This window comes from Heterodontus francisci, chromosome 8, assembly GCF_036365525.1.
Source record: "Heterodontus francisci isolate sHetFra1 chromosome 8, sHetFra1.hap1, whole genome shotgun sequence".
Taxonomy (NCBI): domain Eukaryota; kingdom Metazoa; phylum Chordata; class Chondrichthyes; order Heterodontiformes; family Heterodontidae; genus Heterodontus; species Heterodontus francisci.
Genome location: NC_090378.1, coordinates 59960088 through 59985996, shown reverse-complemented (window position 1 = coordinate 59985996; position 25909 = coordinate 59960088). Strand labels below are relative to the sequence as shown.

At 45.9% G+C, this 25909-nt stretch overlaps 1 protein-coding gene across 1 annotated transcript in view; it reads left to right on the top strand.

Annotated features, from left to right (window-relative positions):
* Window positions 1-1614: 1614 nt before the first annotated feature.
* The window catches only part of LOC137372849 (protein Hook homolog 1-like), an 87202-nt gene continuing 62907 nt past the window's right edge, over window positions 1615-25909 (top strand). Inside the window, exons 1-6 of the mRNA XM_068037206.1 lie at window positions 1615-1695; window positions 2359-2431; window positions 3046-3096; window positions 12826-12958; window positions 14361-14428; window positions 15884-15946. Of these exons, the coding sequence (XP_067893307.1) occupies window positions 1673-1695; window positions 2359-2431; window positions 3046-3096; window positions 12826-12958; window positions 14361-14428; window positions 15884-15946 (411 nt within the window). The 5' untranslated portion in view covers window positions 1615-1672. The remainder of the gene's footprint in view (window positions 1696-2358; window positions 2432-3045; window positions 3097-12825; window positions 12959-14360; window positions 14429-15883; window positions 15947-25909) is intronic.

The following is a 25909-nucleotide window of genomic DNA, read 5'->3' as shown; positions in this document are numbered from 1 at the left end:
GTGACCTTTCATCAGAACTGGCAAAGGTTAGAAAATAATTAGTTTTAAGCAAGTGAAGGGGGTTGGGTGGGGGTGGGGGTTGCGGTTGGGAATGGTGCGGAAGAGAACAAAAGGGGAGGTGGGTGTGAGGGTAGAGCGCAGGAGAGATTAAATAACAAAGCTGTCCTGGGACAAAGGCAAAGAGTGTGTTACTGCTTCTGGTGAAAGACAAAGCATTAGTCCAGAGAGAGTGTTAATAGCGGAATAATGAGTAGCTCTGTCTACATGAAAAACAGGCGTATGGTGAAAAAAAAGGTAAAATAAAATAAAAAATATTTTTAAAAAGGCCAATCATGCTCTGAAGTTATTGAACTCAATGTTCAGTCTGCAAGGCTATAGAGTGCCTAATCGAAAGTTCAGGTGCTACTCTTCGAGCTTGTGTTGATGTTCACTGGAACATTGGAGCAGGCCAAAGACAGAAATGTTGGCATGAGAGCAGGGGGGTGGTGTGTTGAAATGGCAAGCGACCAGAAGCTCAGGGTCATGCTTTTGGACTGAACGGAGGTGTTCCTGAAAGCTGTCACCCAATCTGTGTTTGGTCTCCCCAATATAGAGACGACCACATTGTGAGCAGTGAATACAGTATACTAAATTGAAGGAAGTACAAGTAAATCACTGCTTCACCTGAAGGAGTGTTTGGGGCCTTGGATGGTGAGGAGAGAGGAGATAAAAGGGCAGGTATTACACCACCTGCGATTGCATGGGAAGGGGATGAGGTGTCGGGGGTGATGGAGGAGTGGACCAGAGTGTCACGCAGGGAACGATCCCTTTGGAATGCTGACAGCGGAGGGGAAGGGAAGATGTGTTTGGTGACATCATTTTGGAGGTGGTAGAAATGGTGGAGGATAATCCTTTGGGTGTGGAGGCTGGTGGGGTGGAAAGTGAGAACAAGGTGAACCCTGTCGCGGTTCTGGGATTGTCATTGTTCTATAGTTTGTTAGTATTAATTCATTTAATATTTTTAGCAGTAAGACAATTTTTACTGTAAGATGTGATGCGTGTAAAGTATGTTTTATCAACATCAAGTTATGCTCATCTTTTTTAGAATCTCTAAATATAAATGCCTAGGCATTTCTGTGAAGGCTCGACACCCTTGAAGGGATTAGATAACTTAAAGAAGGAAAGCTCAGGTGGTTTCTGCAGTAAATGTAATATAGTCTTGAAGCTCAGGTAACAGCTGCCTAATCTCCTCCTAGATACCTGATGTACAAGTCTGTTTTGTTCTATTTTGCTCTAATAGCTGACAGTGTCTTAGCAACCAACATGATAAAATCTCAAGCCAGAAAGAATAATGATATGGTAGAAGCTTTGGTGTAAAAACATCCCAACGAGAAATCATCATGAAATGTGAAACAAAAGGCTACCTTCTGTCACTCTGTTATAAGAAGTTGTTATATCATTCTGATGCAATGATAAAACCCCAATAAAATTGAGTATTTAAGTTGCACGTTATTTTGTGGTGGCCAACTCTTTAACAAGTCTATGTATGTTACATTAGCTGCTTGGCTGTATTGATATGTTTCAAATTTTACAGTTTGCATTGTGTGTAATGTCAGTGTTTCCTTCACAGTTGCAGACATTCAATGTGTCTTCAGCATGTGAAAATGTTCAGGATTTGACTAGTGGAGCTGCAATGGCACAGGTGCTTAACCAAATGTAAGTCTTTTAATTTGTAGATTTCCCAAATAGTTTGGGCTGAAAATTGGTTTCAAACTGAATCAGGACTTGATCCTAGTTCAGTACAGATGCCTAATGAGGCCAGCAGAAGAACAACAAATTGGTCCGCTGGCCTCATTAGGATAGCACCAGTGAGCTATGAGTGCTAGTTGTAGCCCCAGAGGCAGCTCGCCACTCATGGACTTAAGTTAAGTTGTTGGGGGAGGGGCTCGAAGGAAGGGAGGCAATCCAAACAGGACCAAACAGTGGCCAACAGTGGTAGCAGTTTTAATGTGGAGCTTGCCTTTTTGGTGGTTACCTCCAATGGTGCCTTTAAGAAATGCTGGTTAGGCTGCATGTAGATTGTAGATTGTGGTGGTATGCAGTTTTGCTGTTGCTAATCGCCCATCGCATCTCATGAATAGCCAATTTTGATTTGTGTGATTTGTCCTTAGTCTGTTCCACTTAGCACAATATTAATGCTGGACTACATGACGGAGATTATCCTCCACTGAATCTGGTTAATTGGTTGGTTAATTTTGAATGGTGGCAGAAAAAAATTGAAGCTGTTCTCTGGAAAAGTCTAGTCTTTCCAAGTTAATGAAGAAATGGCTCGGGTTCTTCTATTTGTGTGTAACTTATTTTTTTCTGCAACCCTTATAGAGACCCATCTTGGTTTAACGAATTATGGTTGAGTCGCATTAAAGATGATGTGGGTGAGAATTCTAGATTGAAGGTATAGTACCGAAGATTATGAAACTGATTCTTTCATCATCAGAAGCTTTATCAGTGATGGGATATTTTCAAGTGTCTTTTTAGATGTCTCTGATTTATTTTAGCTAAGGTTTTTAAAATGTAGCTTCTCCTCCGTGTACCTGCTTCCTATCAATTCAAAAGTGAAAAATATTAAATCTAATTCTGTAAGAAATTATGATCGGCCTGATTCAAATTGCCATGAATCCTAGGATTATTCCCCCAACATGGAAATATTGTTGGAAGGCATTGTGGCACTTTTCATTTCTTTAGGTTAACAGAAAATGTAGAGCACTGAATGGTAAAAAATAACAAATATTTGGTTGCTTTTAACATGTGGTGAATTGGTATATTTACACATTCTGTTACAATTCCAGCACCAGCCAATTAAAAAAAAATTATATTAAGTATATGAAATAGGGAGCTGTACCACATTTCTGTAGTTAATTGGACTGATGGTGTAGTACAGGTTTCATCTGTCATGACCTGTGACTGTCAAATTTCTCGTATGCTATTTCCTGATGGTAGAGTTTAGAGATTTATAAATTGCTTGTGTGTACTGGACTAGAAAATCTTTCTTCACTTTATTCTGCACAGATGAGTAATTTGAAGAAGATCCTCCAGATGGTTCTCAATTATTATCATGAGGTAAGGCTCTAAGTTAACATTATACCCCACACTAGGTGCTCTGCTGAGCAAATTTGCAGAAAAATTATATGCCTATAATTTAAGGCCTTTTGAGTATAAAGCCTTTAATTTTTTAACCAGTTTTGTCTTTTCCAGTGAATTGAAGGAATGTGTGGAGTACTTTTGATACATGGATACTGTACTTATTTAGTTTGAATTGTTCGACCCAGAGCTGACCTACAAAGCCTGTATTCTATCCATCGCCAAGACCGCTTGCTTGCTGCTTCACAATATTGCCCACCTCCAAACCAATCTCTTTTCCATTGTCATTGAAACCCTTATCCTCACTTTGTTACCTCCGATTTCTCCAGTAGCCTCATTACTGGCTTCCTACCATCACCTCCATAAACTCCAACTTGCCCAACGAAGCGGGCTAGGAGGCCGGGGGTGTGGTGGTGTAAAATTGTGTAGGAAGTGGGGGGGTGCCGTGCCCATCGCCTACCCACCCCCGCTGCTATTTTATGTGAGGTGGCCACCTTGTACCCCACAGAGGATCCCCACCCCCCACCAAGAGCATGAGCCATTTCTGCTAAAACAACCCTGCTGTCCTAGACTCTGAACCCCACACCCCCAACCCTCACCGAGGCCTAGCCAATTGTCTTTGGTGCCCAATCTCCACTTGCCTGTTCCAAGTCTGGCAGCCATGCTCCTTTTCTTGCTGAGTGCAATCCTAGCAGAGGCCACTGCTCCCAGTGGCACTGCTGGGATTGAAGAGCTGCTGGCCCTCTGATTGGCCAGCAGCGCTTGGAGGCGGGGCTTCCTGCCTCAGAGGGTGGAAGCTGTGCCTGAGCCATGAGCGTGGCTTTCAGGCCAAGCTGAGGCGAGATTGTCCCAGATTTCCAGCCGGTGGGTGGGGCCACTGCCTCACTGTTAAATTCCGGTCTAAGTCCACTGGTCCAGGGGTCTGAAACCTGCGGGTCTTTATCATCTCATTTGCGAATCCCAACCTTTTCCAGTTGGATTGCAATAACATGAAAAAAGGCCCAAAAAATTAAGTCAAGAAAAGTAAGGGCCGTGTTTTCATTGTCGGGATAAAAAGCTAATCATTATGCTGTATTTAATGGTTTCAAATGATTATTTTAATGAAAAACATTATTATACTCTAAATAAACCTGTTCAAGGGGTACAGCTACACCAAGATTATAGATAATGCCTTTGGTTCAAGGAACAGGTTTTATGAATGCGGCCATTATTGTTTCTAATGTAGCTGAGATGATAAATTATTCTGAATGTGCTATTAGAAGCTTTTTATCATGACAGGCAATAGCCAAAAAAATTGTCTTCTATGCATCTTAAGTTATAGTTTGTTTTAAAGATTAATAGGCTACTTAAGGGCCTCAATTGGCCTCTGGGTGGAAAGACTGTCGCGGCCTATCCCGCACCCAGCAAGAACACTTGGTGGCGGGGTGGCTGCAGGCCCTCCGCCCCCTGCCACCTCAGTGGGGCACATAAAATCCAACTCAATAATTCAAAGTTAGTTCGATTTTAATTTGTTTTATTTGTTTTAAAATTGATACATAAATTCAATACATGTATTTTACATATATGCAAATTATGCATTCTACCAGAGTCACTTGGCAATTTGCCAAGTATTTGATTTAGAAATACCGAAACTTTGCCTTGCAGCTCCTAATAGTTTTTTATTTTAGGCTTTTTTAAAAAGGTTTTTCAGGTAATAAAAAAGTGTTGCTGACCCCTGCACTAGCTTATCAATGCAGGCCTTGCCAACCTACACTGGCTCCTTGTCCCCCAACACATCAAACTTAAAATCCTCATTGTCTTCAATAAATCCCTCCATGGCTTTAACCCAAAGTCTTTCAGCCTTGCACTGCTTCCCATTCTCTCTAATCCTCTGACTCTGGCCTTGTGTGCATTTCTTCCTCCCAGTGTTGGAAAGACCTCTGCCACTTTTCTCCCACCCTCAGGAAATCCCTCCTGAAACCTCATCGTGTCTCTGCTTTCCGAAGGTTTCACAGGCCTTAAGCCCTTAATTGCTGCTTCCACAACACATGGATTTAATAGTTCAGGTTCTGGCACATTGATAATTCTTATCTCTGGGGTGACAGTGGATGATAAATTGTTTTTTAGCTCCTGTGAGGTTTCTGGGTTCTCCTCTTGCACTTTGTCCTTGGTGAGTTTTGTGTTTGCTTTGCTGGGTTCGGTTAGCTTTTAGAACCTGACACTTTGATTCTTCATGGGCATATCCAAACTGACCTCACTTTTAATTTTCTCATGGCTTTCACAAAGAACAAAAAGAACAAAGAAAATTACAGCACAGGAACAGGCCCTTCGACCCTCCAAGCCTGCGCCTATCCAGATTCTCGATCTAAACATGTCGCCTATTTTCTAAGGGTCTGCATCTCTTTGCTTCCTGCCCATTCATGTATCTGTCTAGATACATCTTAAAAGATGCTATCGTGCCCACAGCCTAACACCTCCGCTGGCAACGCGTTCCAGGCACCCACCACCCTCTGCGTAAAGAACTTTCCACGCATATCCCCCCTAAACTTTTCCCCTCTCGCTTTGAACTCGTGACCCCTAGTAATTGAAACCCCCACTCTGGGAAAAAGCATCTTGCTATCCACCCTGTCTATACCTCTCATGATTTTGTACACCTCAAACAGGTCCCCCCTCATCCTCCGTCTTTCTAATGAAAATAATCCTAATCTACTCAACCTCTCTTCATAGCTAGCGCCCTCCATACCAGGCAACATCCTGGTGAACCTCCTCTGCACCCTCTCCAAAGCATTCCCCCTCCCCCCCACTCTCCTCCCCCCCCCACTCTCTCCCCCCCCCCACTCTCTCCCCCCCCCACTCTCTCCCCCCCCACTCTCTTCCCCCCCCCACTCTCTTCCCCCCCCCACTCTTCCCCCCCCCACTCTCTCCCCCCCCCCCCACTCTCATCCCCCCCCCCCACTCTCTCCCCCCCCCCACTCTCTCTCCCCCCCCCACTCTCTCTCCCCCCCCCACTCTCTCTCCCCCCCCCCCACTCTCTCCCCCCCCCCACTCTCTCCCCCCCCCCACTCTCTCCCCCCCCCACTCTCTTCCCCCCCCCCACTCTCTTCCCCCCCCCACTCTCTTCCCCCCCCCACTCTCTCCCCCCCCCACTCTCTCCCCCCCCCACTCTCTCCCCCCCCACTCTCTCCCCCCCCCCACTCTCTCCCCCCCACCCACTCTCTCCCCCCCCCACTCTCTCCCCCCCCCACTCTCTCCCCCCCCCACTCTCTTCCCCCCCCCACTCTCTCCCCCCCCCACTCTCTCCCCCCCCCACTCTCCTCCCCCCCCACTCTCTCCTCTCCCCCCCCACTCTCTCCCCCCCCACTCTCTCCCCCCCCACTCTCTCCCCCCCCCACTCTCTCTCCCCCCCCCACTCTCTCTCCCCCCCCCCACTCTCTCTCCCCCCCCCCACTCTCTCTCCCCCCCCCCACTCTCTCCCCCCCCCACTCTCTCCCCCCCCCCACTCTCTCCCCCCCCCACTCTCTCCCCCCCCCCACTCTCTCCCCCCCCACTCTCTCCCCCCCCCACCTCTCCCCCCCCACTCTCTCCCCCCCCCACTCTCTCCCCACCCCCCCACTCTCTCCCCACCCCCCCACTCTCTCCCCCCCCCACTCTCTCCCCCCCCCACTCTCTCCCCCCCCACTCTCTCCCCCCCCCCACTCTCTCCCCCCCCCACTCTCTCCCCCCCCCCTCTCTCCCCCCCCCCACTCTCTCCCCCCCCCCACTCTCTCCCCCCCCCCACTCTCTCCCCCCCCCCACTCTCTCCCCCCCCACTCTCTCCCCCCCACCTCCTCCCCCCCCCCCACTCTCTCCCCCCCCCCCCACTCTCTCCCCCCCCCACTCTCCCCCCCCCACTCTCCCCCCCCCCCCACTCTCTCCCCCCCCCCACTCTCTCCCCCCCCCACACTCTCTCCCCCCCCCCACACTCTCCCCCCCCACTCTCTCCCCCCCCCACTCTCTCCCCCCCCCACTCCTCTCCCCCCCCCACTCTCTCCCCCCCCCACTCTCTCTCCCCCCCCCACTCTCTCCCCCCCCCCACTCTCTCCCCCCCCCCCACTCTCTCTCCCCCCCCCACTCTCTCCCCCCCCCCACTCTCTCCCCCCCACCCACTCTCTCCCCCCCCCCACTCTCTCTCCCCCCCCCCACTCTCTCCCCCCCCCACTCTCTCCCCCCCCACTCTCTCCCCCCCCCCACTCTCTCCCCCCCCCACTCTCTCCCCCCCCCCACTCTCTCCTCCCCCCCCCACTCTCTCCCCCCCCCACTCTCTCCCCCCCCCACCTCTCCCCCCCCCCACTCTCTCCCACCCCCACTCTCTCCCCCCCCCACTCTCTCCCCCCCCCACTCTCCCCCCCCCCACTCTCTCCCCCCCCACTCTCTCCCCCCCCCACTCTCTCCCCCCCCCCACTCTCTCCCCCCCCCCCACTCTCTCCCCCCCCCCACTCTCTCCCCCCCCCCACTCTCTCACCCCCCCCACTCTCTCCCCCCCCCACTCTCTCCCCCCCCACTCTCTCCCCCCCCCCACTCTCTCCCCCCCCCCACTCCTCTCCCCCCCCCCCACTCTCTCTCCCCCCCCCACTCTCTCTCCCCCCCCCCACTCTCTCTCCCCCCCCCCACTCTCTCTCCCCCCCCCCCACTCTCTCTCCCCCCCCCACTCCTCTCTCCCCCCCCCACTCTCTCTCCCCCCCCCACTCTCTCTCCCCCCCCACATCTCTCTCCCCCCCCACTCTCTCTCCCCCCCCCACTCTCTCTCCCCCCCCACTCACTCTCCCCCCCACTCTCTCTCCCCCCCCCACTCTCTCTCCCCCCCCACTCTCTCTCCCCCCCCCACTCTCTCTCCCCCCCCCACTCTCTCTCCCCCCCCCACTCTCTCTCCCCCCCCACTCTCTCTCCCCCCCCACTCTCTCTCTCCCCCCCTACTCTCTCTCTCCCCCCCCTACTCTCTCTCTCCCCCCCTACTCTCTCTCTCCCCCCCTACTCTCTCTCTCCCCCCCTACTCTCTCTCTCCCCCCCTACTCTCTCTCTCCCCCCCCTACTCTCTCTCTCCCCCCCTACTCTCTCTCTCCCCCCCCACTCTCTCTCCCCCCCCACTCTCTCTCTCCCCCCCCACTCTCTCTCCCCCCCCACTCTCTCTCCCCCCCACTCTCTCTCCCCCCCCACTCTCTCTCCCCCCCCCATCTCCTCTCCCCCCCCCCATCTCCTCTCCCCTCCCCCTATCTCCTCTACCCCCCCTATCTCCTCTACCCCCCCCTATCTCCTCTTCCCCCCCTATCTCCTCTCTCTTCCCCCCCTATCTCCTCTCTCTTCCCCCCCCCTATCTCCTCTCTCTTCCCCCCCCCCCATCTCCTCTCTCTTCCCCCCCCCTATCTCCTCTCTCTTCCCTCCCCCCCCCCCCATCTCCTCTCTCTTCCCCCCCCCCCATCTCCTCTCTCTTCCCCCCCCCCCCATCTCCTCTCTCTTCCCCCCCCCCCCATCTCCTCTCTCTTCCCCCCCCCCCATCTCCTCTCTCTTCCCCCCCCCCATCTTATCTCCCCCCCCCCTATCTTCCCCCACCCCTATCTCCCCCCCCCCCACTATCTCCCCCCCCCCCCCCCCCATCTTGTTTCAGAAGAACCCATTCAATTTAAAAATGTCTTTTGATGGGTTCAGGATTGGTGAAATTGACACCTCTTAGCTTGGAATGCATCCTTCTGTCCTTACCAGATAGTAAGACAGTTTGAATATACAGGGTCAGGTCATTTGATCTTCTGCGGCCATTTTGCAACACATTGTCCACTTTTTAAAGGAATAGTCAATTTTTATAACTCTTCAGTTTGAGTTTGTATTTTCAATTGCTGCCCATCACATGAGCATGACACTGCTGATAACTCATTTCTCCAACTAATTTTTTTCCATGTCTCTTAAATCTTCACCCCCCCCCCCCCCCAAGTCTCAGCATCCATCCCTTTCATCCTTTTTAAAGTGAGTTGAGACTTTTTTTTTCTATGTTAAAGCAATTCAAGGCATCCTATTATTTAGAAATGTATATTTATATTGAAGAAAGTTTGTGTGGCTATATGGGTGTCGACATCCCTCCAGGAGCTCACCAAATTTGACATTCTTCATATGTGAGCCGAAATAATTTCACAGTTTATTGAACTGTGGGAGCCATCGCATCTGAGCTTGATCCTGCCCTTTTGATGCCCATGCATTAATGATGGGGGTATGATAGCATAGTGGTTATGTTACTGGCCTAGTGGATTAATGATCTGTGGATAAGAGTTCAAATCTCCACCACAGCATCTGGGGAATTTAAATTGTTAATTACTAAGTCTGCAGTAAAATGCTACTATCAGTAATGGCGACTGTGAAACTACCAGATTGTCATAACAACCCATTTGGTTCACTAATGCCCTTTAGGGAAGGAAATCTGCTGTCCTTACCCTAAGTGTGTCTCTAGGCCCACAACAATATGGTTGACCCTTAAGGGCCTCCTGAAATGGCCTAGCAAGCCATTCAGTCATGTTCAGGGCTGTTATATGAGGCAAGGGAGGTGATAGCGGGGGCTCTGACACAACTTTTCAGATCATCTCTGGCCACGGGAGAGGTGTCAGAGGACTGGAGGACAGCAAATGTGGTACCATTATTCAAGAATAGTAGCAGGTAATTACAGGCTGGTGAGTCTAACATCAGTGGTTGGAAAACTATTGGAAAAAATTCTGAGGGACAGGATTAATCTCCACTTGGAGAGGCAGGGAATAATCAGGGATAGTCAGCATGGCTTTGTCAGGGGAGATCGTGTCTAACTAACTTGATTGAATTTTTCGAGGAGGTGACTAGATGTGTAGATGAGGGTAGAGCAGTCAATGTAGTCTACATGGACTTAAGTAAGGCTTTTCATAAGGTCCCGCATGGGAGATTGGTTAAGAATGTAAGAGCCTATGGGATCCAGGGCAATTTGGCAAATTGGATCCAAAATTGGCTTGGTGGCAGGAAACAGAGGGTAATGGTCGAGGGTTGTTTTTGCGAGTGGAAGTCTGTGACCAGTGGTGTACCACAGGGACCGGTGCTGGGACCCTTGCTGTTTGTAGTGCACATTAATGATTTAGACATGAATATAGGAGGTTCGCAGATGACATGAAAATTGGTGGTGTCGTAAATAGTGAGGAAGAAAGCTTTAGATTACAGGACGATATAGATGTGCTGGTAAGATGGGCAGAGCTGTGGCAAATGAAATTTAATCCTGAGAAGTGTGAGGTGATGCATTTTGGGAGGACTAACAAGGCAAGGGAATATACAATGAATGGTAGGACCCTAAAAAGTACAGAAGGTCAGAGGGACCTTGGTGTACTGTCCATAGATCACTGAAGGCAGCAGCACAGGTAGATAAGGTGGTTAGGAAGGCATATGGGATACTTGCCTTTATTAGCCGAGGCATAGAATAAAAGAGCAGGGAGGTTATGATGGAGCTGTATAAAACGCTAGTTAGGCCACAGCTGGAGTACTGTGTACAGTTCTGGGCACCACACTATAGGAAGGATGTGATTGCACTGGAGAGGGTGCAGAGGAGATTCACCAGGATGCTGCCTGGGCTGGAGCATTTCAGCTATGAAGAGAGACTGAAAAAGCTAGGGTTGTTTTGCTTAGAACAGAGAAGGATGAGGGAGGACACGATTGAGGTATGCAAAATTATGAGGGGCATTGATAGGTTAGATAGGAAGAGAATTTTTTCCCTTAGTGGAGGGGTCGATAACTGGGGGCATAGATTTAAGGTAAGGGGCAGGAGGTTTAGAGGGGGGCAGGAGGTTTAGAGGGGATTTGAGGAAAAGAATTTTCACCTAGAGGGTGGTTGGAATCTGGAATACACTGCTTGAAGTGGTGGTAGAGGCAGGAACCCTCACAATATCTTATAAGTATTTAGATGAGCACTTGAAACAAGGCTATGGGCCAAGTGCTGGAAAATGGGACTAGAATAGTTAGGTGCTTGATGGCCGGCACAGCCACGATGGGCCTGTTTCTGTGCTGTGTAACTCTATGACTAAGACTTTTTAAGGGCAGATAGTGATGGACAATAAATGTTGGCCTTGCCAGTGACACCCACATCCAGTGGATGAATTAAAGAACAAATACGGTTGTTGTCAATCAATCTTCATTAGCTAAAAGTAATGAAGCCATTTTTAGCATTCTACTGCCACACTACCTGAAATCAACTAATTTAGCATAGAGATTAAACCTGGACTTTCATGATCTGGATGACGTGGTTCTAGACTAGGTGAAAGGTTTACAAATGGAGCCAATAGAGGTACATCTGTTATTCAGATGATGGTATTCAGTAAATATTTAATGTCCAGCTGCCAATTATTTATTCTTCACACCCTGCCTCCTGTAAGGACTCCATTCCATTTTCCCAGTTTCTCCGTCTCTGACGCATCTGCTCTGATGATGCTACCTTCCATGACAGCGCTTCTGATATGTATTCCTTTTTCCTCAATCGAGGATTCCCCCCCCACTGTGGTTGACAGGGCCCTCATCGTGTCCGGCCCATTTCCCGCACCTCTACCCTCACCCCTTCCCCTCCCTTCCAGAACTGCACAGGGTTCCCCCTGTCTGCACTTCCCACCCCATCAGCCTCCATATCCAAAGGATCATCCTCCACCATTTCAGTCACCTCCAGCGTGATGCCACTACCAAACGCATCTTCCCCTCCCTCCCCCTGTCAGCATTCCGAAGGGATCGTTCCCTCCGTGATACCCTGGTCCACTCCTCCATTACCCCCACCACCTCGTCCCCTTCCCACACACCTTCCCTTGCAAGCGCAGGAGGTGTAATACCTGCCTATTTACCTCCTCTCTTCTCACTATCCAAGGCCCCAAACACTCCTTTCAGGTGAAGCAGCGATTTACTTGTACTTCTTTCAATGTAGAATACTGTATTCGCTGCTTACAATGTGGTCTCCTCTACATTGGGGAAACCAAACGGAGACTGGGTGACCGCTTTGCGGAACACCTCTGCTCAGTCCGAAAGCATGACCCCAGCTTCCAGTTGCTGGCCATTTCAACACACCCCCCCTGCTCTCATGCTCACATCTGTCCTGGGATTGCTACAGCGTTCCAGTGAGCAAGCTCGAGGAACAGCATCTCATTTACCAATTAGGCATGCTACAGCCTGTCACACTGAACATTGAGTTCAATAATTTCAGAGCATGACTGGCCCCCCATTTTACTTTTATCTTTAGTTATTTTTTCTTTTATTTTTTGTGTTTATTTTATTTTAGTTTGTTCAGTTTGTTTCCACTGTGCCTACCCACTTTTTTCATGTTTGTGCTTGTGGCTGTTCAGTTTGCAGTCCATTAACACCCTATCTGTACTAATGCTTTGTCTTTGAGCACACCATTAACATATTGTTTGCCTTTGCTCCATGACCTTCTGGTCAGCTATTCTGTGACCTTGTCCTATCAATACCTTCTCTTTTGTTATCTCTTGCCCTACTCCCGCTTTACTTGCTTAAAATCTTTTTACATTTCTTATATCTGCCAGTTCAGAAGAAGACGGGTCACTGACCTGAAACGTTAACTCTGCTTCTCGCTCCACAGGTGCTGCCAGTCCTGCTGAGTTTTTCCAGCACTTTTCTGTTTTTATTTCATAATTATTTATTCTAGTCGGTCAAAGAATGTCTCATCTACCAGCTATACTGTTAGTAATTGATAACCATTTACAGGTCCTTGGCCAACAAATCGCAGACTTTCTTCACCCAGATTTGAATCTGATCATAGAGCATGTGGATATCGTGGAATTAAGTAGATTGCTCCAGTTGATTTTGGGGTGTGCAGTAAACTGTGAGAGGAAGAAGGGTATGTATATAACTGAGTAGAGTGTAAGAATTAAGAGTATTAAAATCTTTAAAAAAAATGTTTCATTTATTTACTCTTCTGGCACTAACTTTAATTCAAAAGAAACCTCTTTACCCAAAGAGTGTTGAGAATGTGGAACTCATTGCCACAGGGAGTAGTTGAAGCAAATAGTATAGATGCATTTAAGGGGAAGTTAGACAAGCATAAGGAGAAGGGATTTAGCGGTTGATAGATTGAGATAAGAAAAGATGGGAGAAGGTTCAAATGGAGCATGAACACCGGCATTATTTTTAAAAAATTCATTCATGGGATGTGGGCGACGCTGGCCAGGTCAGCATTTATTCCCCATTCCTAATTGCCCTTGAGAAGGTGGTGGTGAGCTGCCTTCTTGAACCGCTGCAGTCCATTTGGTGTAGGTATACCCACAGTGCTGTTAGGAAGGGAGTTCCAGGATTTTGACCCAGCGATACAGTTCCAAGTCAGGATGGTGTGTGACTTGGAGGGGAACTTGCAGGTGGTGATGTTCCCATGTATTTGCTGCCCTTGTCCTTCTAGTTGGTAGAGGTCGCGGGTTTGGAAGGTGCTGTCTAAGGAGCCTTGGTGCATTGCTGCAGTGCATCTTGTAGATGGTACACACTGCTGCCACTGTGCGTCAGTGGTGCAGTGAGTGAATGTTTGTAGATGGGGTGCCAATCAAGTGGGCTGCTTTGTCCTGGATGGTGTCGAGCTTCTTTAGTGTTGTTGGAGCTACACCCATCCAGGCAAGTGGAGAGATAGATGGGCCTTGTTTCTGTGCCGTTTATCCTATGTAATCCTATGTATTTCTTTAGAGCTGTCCTAGATGTATCTATGTTACTAAATTGCTTCACATTTTTACCTTTTCTTCTCTACCTCATCTGAAGGCACTGATACATGCTGGGGTAAGGATCCATGGGTGTAGCCAGCCCTCCTACACTTCAAGCATTCCTTCATTTACAAGTCTCGGCAGAGAAATTTGGCAGGCCTAGGGTGGCAGCATCACGTATAAGCTCGATCTTCCTTTTGCAATATCCACACAAACATGCCCATTTTGTACAGGAATTATTGTATAGTGATCTTCTTTTCTGCCCCCTCCCTAGCCCAGGGGAGCTTAGTGAAAATGTAGCAGTCCTATTGTTTAACCAGCTGACAACCGCTAACTCATCACAGACTGGGAACTGAAGCTAGGATCCTTCTTGATATTTACAACATTTACTGAGTTGTTGAGGGAGCATGAAATTGTTTTGTTTAATGTATATTCATAATACAGATGGATTGTCACAAAATGTTTCATGAGTGGAAAATGCCTATGAAGAATTAAAAACATGTAAAACTCGACTTTAGTAATGAAAAATGTTTAATTTTTTGGCCTTTTTTGTTACAGAGCACATTCAGAATATCATGACACTGGAAGAGTCTGTGCAGCATAATGTTATGACTGCCATTCAAGAAGTAAGGGAGTACAAATCTAAGCTGTGTCTTAATTCCAGTACAGGCAATTTTCTGTAAGATACAGTAGGTATTTACAGCTAAGGAGGACAAAGATGAAATGACAAAACACAACTGGTTCAATGGAAGCTGCTGCCCTTACCTGGTGTGACCTATATCTGAATCATGTCCCACACCAATGTGGTTGACTCTTAACTACCATCTGAAGTGGTGCAGCAAGCTACTCAGTTGTCAGGGCGACTAGGGATGGGCAATAAATGCTGCCTTTGCCAGCAACGCCCACATCCTGGGAATGAATGATAACTAAAAATGCATTCATGTTTGTAATATACAGTACTGCAAATGTTTTTAAATATAATCTACAAATACTTATTACTGAAAAGCTCAAAGTAATGTTTTGGTGAGCACTTAACTTGGTAATTAACATAATGAAAGCATACACAATTAAGATTTAAGGAAACATTTTCAACTGTCTTCAGTGTGCATCACTAGATGGTAAAAAGGTAAACTTGGAATACAGAACTGCTAATATTAGGGGAGACACTAGGTGTTAGGTCTGACGTTGGTGAGCAGTAAGAATAACAGACTATAAACCTCTGGTGGTGATTATTATTAAGATTGACATACATCAAAAAAGTCACCAAAATGAGTGATTTGTTATTTTAAGCAAGTGACATTTTTTAACACTGTTCCACAATAAACTGGAAATAATAGTTCAACACTGGATCATGTAACCCAAAAACAGGAACTGAATTTTATCATCTTCAGTTTAAAGTATTCTTTAGTATGAACAGATGCAGACCTTTCAACCATATTTTAACTGTATAATATGTAGGTAAACAATATATGAACTGAGTAACCAATATCTGTGGGGCGAAAACATTTTTAATCAGATCTTTTGGATTTCAATACAAATTACAAATTGCTTTCAATTTCTGCCTTATTAAAGATAAAGTGGGCTGGGTGTTTCTTTTTGGGGTGGTCACCAGCAGAAGCTTGGCAGGATAGGGTTGCTTAAATGACCTGATGTTAACCCTGGTGAATTTTAAGCTTAATTTAAAATATTTCCAGCATGCTGCCAGTGGTATAACTGCCTCCAATTGGGAGTTTGTCTCTGGGGGTATGGGAAGAGGACAGGAAATGGCTGCTGCTGCAGAACTTCAACACGTACCGTATCTAAAAAAATCAGATAGCATCCACAAATGGAAACATTGCACTGCTTCCAAGCTTCTTCAGAAATCTCTGCAGTCTTTGCTGCCTGCTGTGTCAAACTCGACTTTATATATTCACTGATGCATTTTGATGTCCCTGGCAACATGGAAAACCTTTTTGTACAACTGATCCTTAACTTCAGCATTGTTGAGGTGATGATGGTTATTGGTATTGGAAGCAGCAGGAGTGGGGTCGAAATGAAAGTATGGAAAAAAAAAATACTAATTGATTAATTTTACATTGCAGCTCATGAGTAAAGAATTGGCAGGAACATTTAGTGCTGAAGCTTCTGGAGACCTGGATCAACAGGTAATTAGAAAACCTTTGTTGTTTTAATTTGTTTATTTTTAAATTTCAGATCCAGAATAAACTTGATTCTAATCTGAGTTTCAGCTATTCTTTCAAAGCCACTTCTGTAGTATATCTTTAATTTTTAAAAAGTATGACATATTCATAACCTTTGCTCACTACATACAAGTAAGGTTCACAGAACAATTTACTGTTTTAAGCTTTTGTCGAGGTCAGGGTTTATTTTTAATAGTTTAAATTGAATATTCAGATTCAGTATTGTAATGTAGAATTGTAGTTGGCAGAACAAAAGATATTCATTATATAAGTCTCCTCACAAACATTAAAGTGGACAACTTACATTTGTATAACACTCCAAGTAAAGAGAAAACATCCTGGAGCACTTTACATGGCTAATAAGAGGCAAACAATCAAGGAAATAAAAGAATTTGAGGAGGGGAGGCACAATCAGAGACTTTGAGGCTTTTTAAGAAGTAAGGAATGTAATAACTTCCAAGGGCTGAAAGAATGGCCACTGATGGAAGAGTAGAGGATGCAGGAAATAAGGAGTGATTCACTGAGAGGGACAGATACTCTGCACAGGGAACATACAGCTTCAGACTGTGGGTGGCATGAGATCATGAATGAATTTGAAAATAAGGGATTTGGTCTTAAAGGCAATTCTTTAGGCTAGCTGCCTTTAACTGATAACACTGTTGCTCACTTCAGTTCCTCCTCCAATCAGCAAGCTGTCAATAAACAGTGTGAAACAAAGTTTGTTAATCATGATCAAATGAGGCTCAAGCATCAATTTGGCTTGTGTCTTTCGCTGATGTCACTGGGTTCTTCTATTGGCCATTACTTTCATTTTCCAGTTTTTAGTGATGCAAGTTGAATTTCTCCTCCAATTTATTCTGAAATTTGAGAAAGTAAATGTTGGAGATGGAGAATGGTAGTTAGAGAAGGAGGGTGATATTGAAGGAAGTGGGGATGATGTCTAAGTTGAGCCTTAACTTCCAATATTGACAAACATCAGGGAGGCAATGAAGATAGGCTGATAGGAACTGGAATGGAAGGAATCAAGGCAGCAAATGGTGTGGTTCATGGATGAGTTGAATTTGATATGGAGAAGAAACGGCTTGATTAGGGGAAGGGAAATGGAGCAGTCCGAGTGCAGGACACTTCAGAGGAGGCCAAGGCAGTCAAGTGGATTACCTCAATTTTGGTCACAAAGAAATGCATGAGCACCTTGCCTTAATGTCTGTTGTGATGATAGAGGTTACAGGGAAGGAAAGCCACAGGAGATGATTTGTATTGGAGAAGAGGAATTTGCAAGTAATTACCTGATCTTCAGGATGTAGTAGAAAAACTTGGCTGTGGAAAGGGAACAATGGTATTTCTTCAGTTGGCCAAGTCAAGTGGACAGGTAGGATGTGTAACACTTGGATTTACCTACCAGCGATATGTAGGGTGGCAACAATCTAGCATCTGGAAAGGATGGAGGCAAGACAATTCTAGAAAAGATCAGCTGTAGCACCAGTGCCATCACAATTGGCAGATCAGAGGGGATGGAAATTGTAATTAGAAAGACCAGTTGTGAGGAGGTTAGCAGTAAACTTTTCTACAACAATCAAACAAAATTCTGAATAATTTAAAATGAAATAACTTGCAATCCAGAATGTAGGTTATGGCTCTAGGCTTTCAGGTCATTAAAAAAAAAATCAGATTGTAAATAGATTTTATGGTAGCTAAAAAGGAAATGGCTTGTGTTTCACATTAATTAAATCCCAAAGTGTGTAGAAATGTTGAATAGTTTACTATATTTAGAATATATTGACCTGGAGTTTCCATTTTGGACTCAAACAGCAATCAAGATGCAAATTAAGCTCAAAATAGTGATGGTTTTGAGAAGTGTTTCTTTTCCCTTAAGTTTCTATTCAAATATATTGCATATTGCTGAACATAACATCTGCCTTGAACCAATGTAATCACGCAGCATTTTTTAAAAAGTTTTTATTTTAAAAATAATTCCTTGATCAATTAAAGAGTGGTAACTTGGTGCAATTTGATTACTACAGTTGAAAATGGATTTATCGCAAAAAGTAAATATTTTAATCAGTGTCTAGTCCACTACTTGTGAGTAAGCTGATTTTAAATAACTGAAAATTATGTGAAACTACACAGCACTGTTTGTAATTTATATTGGGGTACGGTAGTCAGTTTCTAGGTAATTTAAAAAAAAGAAGGCACTTATTTAAAAAAGTTTGTTAGTGTTCTTGCAGCCAAAAGATCCAGTTTAATTTTTAGAGTCTCCATGAAGGGCTGCAAACATGTTGAATTAGTGGAAACTCCCAATAGCGATTAATTCACCTGGTAGGTGTGACCGATTTTGCGGACAGGGCCTGCTTCTAGTGCCATGTTTTTTAAACTGGTGCAAAACATTGCGGAAACTCAAGTTGTGCTGGACGTAATTTGTGCTTGAAGGTCTGTGATCTATTGCTGCTGGTTTGGCTGATTTTAGGTGAATTACACTATTCTACACAGCACAGCCAAGCCTTCTGTACATCATTCTGTACCGTCAGACAAGTACCATAAAAATTTTCTTGCCAGGATATCTGCACTACTTTCCTTCTTCAGCCTTTGGCCCTCCGTTCACCACGATATTTCTACAGCTGTAGTAACAAAAGCCTGTAAGGAACTAGATAATGAAGTCAGTGTGACTAAGGGGAAGAACAGGCAGGGAGCAGATGATGAATATAAAGGGACTGGTGGTCTGAGGTGCATTTGTTTTAATGCAAGAAGTGTAGTAGGTAAGGCAGATGAACTTAGGGCTTGGATTAGTACCTGGGAGTATGATGTTATTGCTATTACTGAGACTTGGTTGAGGGAAGGGCATGATTGGCAACTAAATATCCCAGGATATCGATGCTTCAGGCGGGATAGAGAGGGAGGTAAAAGGGGTGGAGGAGTTGCATTACTGGTCAAAGAGGATATCACAGCTGTGCTGAAGGAGGGCACTATGGAGGACTCGAGCAGTGAGGCAATATGGACAGAACTCAGAAATAGGAAAGGTGCGGTAACAATGTTGGGGCTGTACTACAGGCCTCCCAACAGCGAGTGTGAGATAGAGGTACAAATATGTAAACAGATTATGGAAAGATGTAGGAGCAACAGGGTGGTGGTGATAGGAGATTTTAATTTTCCCAACATTGACTGGGATTCGCTTAGTGTTAGTGGTCCAGATGGAGCAGAATTTGTAAGGAGCATCCAGGAAGGTTTTCTAGAGCAGTATGTAAATAGTCCAACTCGGGAAGGGGCCATACTGGACCTGGTGTTGGGGAATGAGCCCGGCCAGATTGTTGAAGTTTCAGTAGGGGACTACTTTGGGAATAGTGATCACAATTCCGTAAGCTTTAAAATACTCATGGACAAAGACGAGAGTGGTCCTAAAGGAAGAGTGCTAAATTGGGGGAAGGCCAACTATACCAAAATTCGGCAGGAGCTGGGAAATGTAGATTGGGAGCAGCTGTTTGAAGGTAAATCCACATGTGATATGTGGGAGGCTTTTAAAGAGAGGTTGATTAGCGTGCAGGAGAGACATGTTCCTGTGAAAATGAGGGATAGAAATGGCAAGATTAGGGAACCATGGATGACAGGTGAAATTGTGAGACTAGCTAAGAGGAAAAAGGAAGCATACATAAGGTCTAGGCGGCTGCTGAAAGACGAAGCTTTGAAAGAATATCGGGAATGTAGGACCAATCTGAAACGAGGAATTAAGAGGGCTAAAAGGGGTCATGAAATATCTTTAGCAAACAGGGTTAAGGAAAATCCCAAAGCCTTTTATTCATATATAAGGAGAAAGAGGGTAACTAGAGAAAGGATTGGCCCACTAAAGGACAAAGGAGGAATGTTATGCTTGGACTCAGAGAAAATGGGTGAGATTCTAAACGAGTACTTTGCATCGGTATTCACCGAGGAGAGGGACATGACGGATGTTGAGGTTAGGAACAGATGTTTGATTACTCTAGGTCAAGTCGGCATAAGGAGGGAGGAAGTGTTGGGTATTCTAAAGGGCATTAAGGTGGACAAGTCCCCAGGTCCGGATGGGATCTATCCCAGGTTACTGAGGGAAGCGAGAGAGGAAATAGCTGGGGCCTTAACAGATATCTTTGCAGCATCCTTAAACACGGGTGAGGTCCCGGAGGACTGGAGAATTGCTAATGTTGTCCCCTTGTTTAAGAAGGGTAGCAGGGATAATCCAGGTAATTATAGACCGGTGAGCCTGACGTCAGTGGTAGGGAAGCTGCTGGAGAAGATACTGAGGGATAGGATCTATTCCCATTTGGAAGAAAATGGGCTCATCAGTGATAGGCAACATGGTTTTGTGCAGGGAAGGTCATGTCTTACCAACTTAATAGAATTCTTTGAGGAAGTGACAAAGTTGATTGATGAGGGAAGGGCTGTCGATGTCATATACATGGACTTCAGTAAGGCGTTTGATAAGGTTCCCCATGGCAGGCTGATGGAGAAAGTGAAGGCGCTTGGGGTCCAAGGTGTACTAGCTAGATGGATAAAGAACTGGCTGGGCAACAGGAGACAGAGAGTAGCAGTAGAAGGGAGTTTCTCAAAATGGAGACGTGTGACCAGTGGTGTTCCACAGGGATCCGTGCTGGGACCACTGTTGTTTGTGATATACATTAATGATTTGGAGGAAAGTATAGGTGGACTGATTAGCAAGTTTGCAGACGACACTAAGATTGGTGGAGTAGCAGATAGTGAAGGGGACTGTCAGAGAATACAGCAGAATATAGATAGATTAGAGAGTTGGGCAGAGAAATGGCAGATGGAGTTCAATCAGGGCAAATGCGAGGTGATGCATTTTGGAAGATCCAATTCAAGAGTGAACTATACAGTAAATGGAAAAGTCCTGGGGAAAATTGATGTCCAGAGAGATTTGGGTGTTCAGGTCCACTGTTCCCTGAAGGTGGCAACGCAGGTAAATAGAGTGGTCAAGAAGGCATACGGCATGCTTTCCTTCATCGGACGGGGCATTGAGTACAAGAGTTGGCAGGTCATGTTACAGTTGTATAGGACTTTGGTTCGGCCACATTTGGAATACTGCGTACAGTTCTGGTCGCCACATTATCAAAAGGATGTGGATGCTTTGGAGAGGGTGCAGAGGAGGTTCACCAGGATGTTGCCTGGTATGGAGGGCGCTAGCTATGAAGAGAGGTTGAGTAGATTAGGATTATTTTCATTAGAAAGACGGAGGTTGAGGGGGGACCTGATTGAGGTGTACAAAATCATGAGAGGTATAGACAGGGTGGACAGCAAGAGGCTTTTTCCCAGAGTGGGGGTTTCAATTACTAGAGGACACGAGTTCAAAGTGAAAGGGGAAATGTTTAGGGGGGATATGCGTGGAAAGTTCTTTACGCAGAGGGTGGTGGGCACCTGGAACGCGTTGCCAGCGGAGGTGGTAGACGCGGGCACGATAGAGTCTTTTAAGATGTATCTAGACAGATACATGAATGGGCAGGAAGAAAAGAGATACAGAACCTTAGAAAATAGGCGACATGTTTAGAGAGAGGATCTGGATCGGCGCAGGCTTGGAGGGCCGAAGGGCCTGTTCCTGTGCTGTAATTATCTTTGTTCTTTGTTCTTTGTTCTTTGTATCCTCACCTTCATCTTTGATGTCATAGTCCCCACTAAAACCATTCTACTCTTTCATCTTAGTTGTTCCCCTGGTATAGCCCTCATCTCTGCTCCCTTAAGTCCAAGGATGCAGACTGGAATGAATATGGCAGATAATTGGTTTAGCCATTCACTGCCAGATCTAGCTGGACTACATAAAGCACTATCAGGTCCTGCTGCTGCCTGCCAAAACTGCTCACAATTGTCCTGGAATGCAAAGATAATACCCGTGTCTTTTGCCTACTGCAAACCGTCTTCATAAACCCCTCTCCCCTGTCTCCTCTACCCTCACCTTCAACAAGTGTGAGGAAATCATAAACTTCTTTGTCTCTAGGATTTAGACCATCCGATCAGCTGCCTCTGCCACTTCCCTCCCTTCCCCTAGTCCAATAGGGCAAACCACCCTACCTAAACCCTGAACTTGCATTATTCTTTCTTTTCTCTTGTATCGCCCCTCATGCTTTTTCCGATTGAGTTCACCTTGTTAATGAGACCCATCCCCTCCTCCCTTGACCTAATTCCAACTAAACTGCTGACCACCCAACTTCCCTTCCTGGCGCCCATGTTAGCTGATTTTGTTAACGGTTCTCTCTCTTCAGATACAGTTCCTCTCTCCTTCAAAACTGTTGTTATCACCACCTTCTCAAAAAAACCAACCAAATTTAGCATCTGCAAATTACCACCCCCATCTCCAACCTTCCTTTCCTCTCAAGTCCTTGAACGCATTGTCATCTTCCAAATCTGTGCCTGACTTACCCGGAACTCCATGTTTGAATCCCTCCAATCGGGTTTCCGCTCCTGCCACAGAACCGAAATGGCTCTAATTGAAGCCACAAATGGCATTCTGTGTGACTGATAAAGGTAAATGATCCCTCCTCGCCCTTCTCGATCTGCCTCAGTTGACCACACCATCCTCCTCCAACACTTCTCCTCTGTTGTCCAGCTGTGTGGGACTGCATTTGCCTGTTTTCATCCTTAACTATCTAATCATAGGCAGAGAATCACCTGCAATGGCTTCTCTTTCCATTCCCGTACCGTTTACCTCTGGAATCCCCCTTCTATTTCTCATTTACATGCTGCCCCTTGGTGACATCATGCAAAAACACGGTGTCAATTTTCACATGTATGCTGATGACACCCACTCACCACCACCTCTCTCGATTACTCTGCTGCCTATATTGTCAGACTGCCTGTCTGAAATCCAGTACTGGATGAGCAGAAATTTTCTCCAATTAAGTATTGGGAAGACTGAAGCCAATGGGTTTGGTCCCCACCACAAACTCTCTTCCCTAGCCACTGACTCCATCCATTTCCCTGGCAACTGTATGAGACTGAACCAGATTGTTAACCATCTTGGTGTCATATTTAACCCCAAGATGAGCTTCAGACCTCCTAATTGCACCATCACTAAGACTTGTTATGACTGAGGTGGGAGGAGTGCACTGTTATTTCTAGCTGCACTTCTCCACAGGTCACAACCTATATTTAAAATTTTCCCACTTACCGATACAGTCAATCGTATACTCAATTTTTCCCAAAAATAGAACGCACTAACCAGGTTTATTTAGTCAACAACAAAATTATCAGTTTATTATAGAAAAGGTCTTAACTAGTAATGAAGTAAAGTGTAAACACACAAATTTAAATTTTAAAATTGCCTTTTTACCATAACACACACACACACACACACACACACACACACGTACGTTAACCGGAAAAATAAAAGGGATTTTTGTTAAATTCAGAGCTCTGTTACAGACAAAAAAACACACTTGGGCTGATTACTAGCTCATTTTTTTTGAAGAAAACAGCAGATGAGATGTGTTCCAAAACTGGCATACAGTCTAGCCTCCGAGTACATGTTGACTGGTCACAGGAATCTTTTAAAACAGTTCTTTTCAGGTGGCATTGAGAATTAATTTAACAGGCTTTCTTCAAAGACAGGAGATGAGATGAATTGACACAGTGGACTTCTCAGGGTCTTTTAGAGATGTTGGAAAGTGAGCTGGGTTGTGGTCTTCTCTGATTCCTTCACTTATTCAGCAGCAGGCTAACTTTATCAGCCACTCACTCCAGAAGATAAAACACACACTGACTCTACAAGCAAAAGCTTGTGGGTTTGCTGCCTCTCAGGTGCACTCTGCTGCTCCCCAGACTTGTCCTATCAAGGGGCGCACCTATTACCTCTTCCCGTTATCAGGACTTCTGTTCTATTTTTAACTTGTCATGTGACAACCAGTAAACATTGATGCCAAACCAGTTCTTTCAGTGTCCTTTTTTTAAAAAAGGTACTCGTCCAACATTTATTCAGTTTGACTATGAATTCCTCAACAAATATTTTTAACAAAAGAACAGAAGCATCTTCATAACAGACTGCCTATTTCCACCTCTGTAACATTGCCCAGCTCCACCCCTGCCTTAGCTCATATGCTGTTGAAATCCTCATCCATGCTTTTGTTTCCTTTAAATGGAGTATTCCAAAACACTCCTGGCTAGCCTCCCATATTCTACCCTCCGTAAACTTAAGATCATTGAAATCTCTGCTCTCCTTGTCCTTGCTCCTTTCACCCATCAACCCTGTGCTCACTAATCTACACTGGCTCTCTGTTAAGCACCACCTCAGTTTTAAAATTCTCACCCTTATTTTCAAATCCCTCCAAGGCATTGACCCTTCCTAAAATAAAAACAAGAAATGCTTGAAGCACTCAGCAGGTCTGGCAGCATCTGTGGAAAGAGAAGCAGAGTTAACGTTTCGGGTCAGTGACCCTTCTTCGGAACAGACAAATATTAAAAATGTCACAGGTTATAAGCAAGTGAGGTGGGGGTGGGGCAAGAGATAACAAAGGAGAAGGTGCAGATTGGACAAGGCCACATAGCTGACCAAAAGGTCATGGAGCAAAGGCAAACAATGTGCTAATGGTGTGTTGAAAGACAAAGTATTAGTACAGAAAAGGTGTTAACGGACTGAATATTGAACAGCAGCAAGTGCAAACATGAAAAAAAACAGTGGGTAAGCAAACTAAACAAACTAAGATGAAATGAAATAAATGCAAAAAAAGGTTGTAAAAAATATAAAAAAGAAAAAAAGAAAAAAGAAAAAACAACTAAAAATGAAAGTCAAATGGGGGGCTGTCATGCTCTGAAATTATTGAACTCAATGTTCAGTCCTCCAGGCTGTAGTGTGCCTAATCGGTAGATGAGATGCTGTTCCTCGAGCTTGCGTTGATGTTTATTGGAACACTGCTGCAGTCCCAGGACAGAGATGTGAGCATGAGAGCAGGGGGGAGTGCTGAAATGGCAAGCAACCAGAAGCTCAGGGTCCTGCTTGCGGACTGAGTGGAGGTGTTCCGCAAAGCAGTCACCCAGTCTGCGCTTGGTCTCCCCAATGTAGAGGAGACCACATTGTGAGCAGCGAATACAGTATACTACATTGAAAGAAGTACAAGTAAATCGCTGCTTCACCTGAAAGGAGTGTTTGGGGCCTGGGATAGTGAGGAGAGAGGAGGTAAATGGGCAGGTATTGCACCTCCTGCGATTGCAGGGGAAGGTGCCATGGGACGGGGACGAGGTGGTGGGGGTAATGGAGGAGTGGACCAGGGTGTCGTGGAATGCTGACAGGGGAAGGGAGGGGAAGATGCGTTTGGTAGTGGCATCACTCTGGCGGTGGCGGAAATGGCGGAGGATGATCCTTTGGATATGGAGGCTGATTGGGTGGAAAGTGAGGACAAGGGGAACCCTGTCACGGTTCTGGGAGGGAGGGGAAGGGTTGAGGGCAGAGGTACGGGAAATGGGCCGGACACGGTTGAGGGCCCTGTCAACAACAGTGGGGGGGAATCCTCGGTTGAGGAAAAAGGGGGTCATATCAGAAGCACCATCATGGAAGGTAGCATCATCAGAGCAGATGCGTCAAAGATGGAGAAACTGGGAGAATGGAATGGAGTCCTTACAGGAGGTAAGGTGTGAAGAAGTGTAGTCGAGGTAGCTGTGGGAGTCGGTGGGCTTATAATGGATATTAGTAGACAACCTATCCCCAGAGATGGAGACAGAAGTCGAGGAAGGGAAGGGAAGTGTCAGAGATGGACCATGTAAAGGTGAGAGAAGGGTGGAAATTGGAAGCAAAGTTGATAAAGTTTTCCAGTTCGGGGCGGGAGCAGGAAACGGCGCCGATACAGTCATCAATGTACCGGAAAAAGAGTTGGGGGAGGGGGCCTGAGTAGGACTGGAACAAAGAATGCTTGACATATCCCACAAAATTGTCTCTTCCTATCTCTGTAATCTCCTCCAGCCCCACAA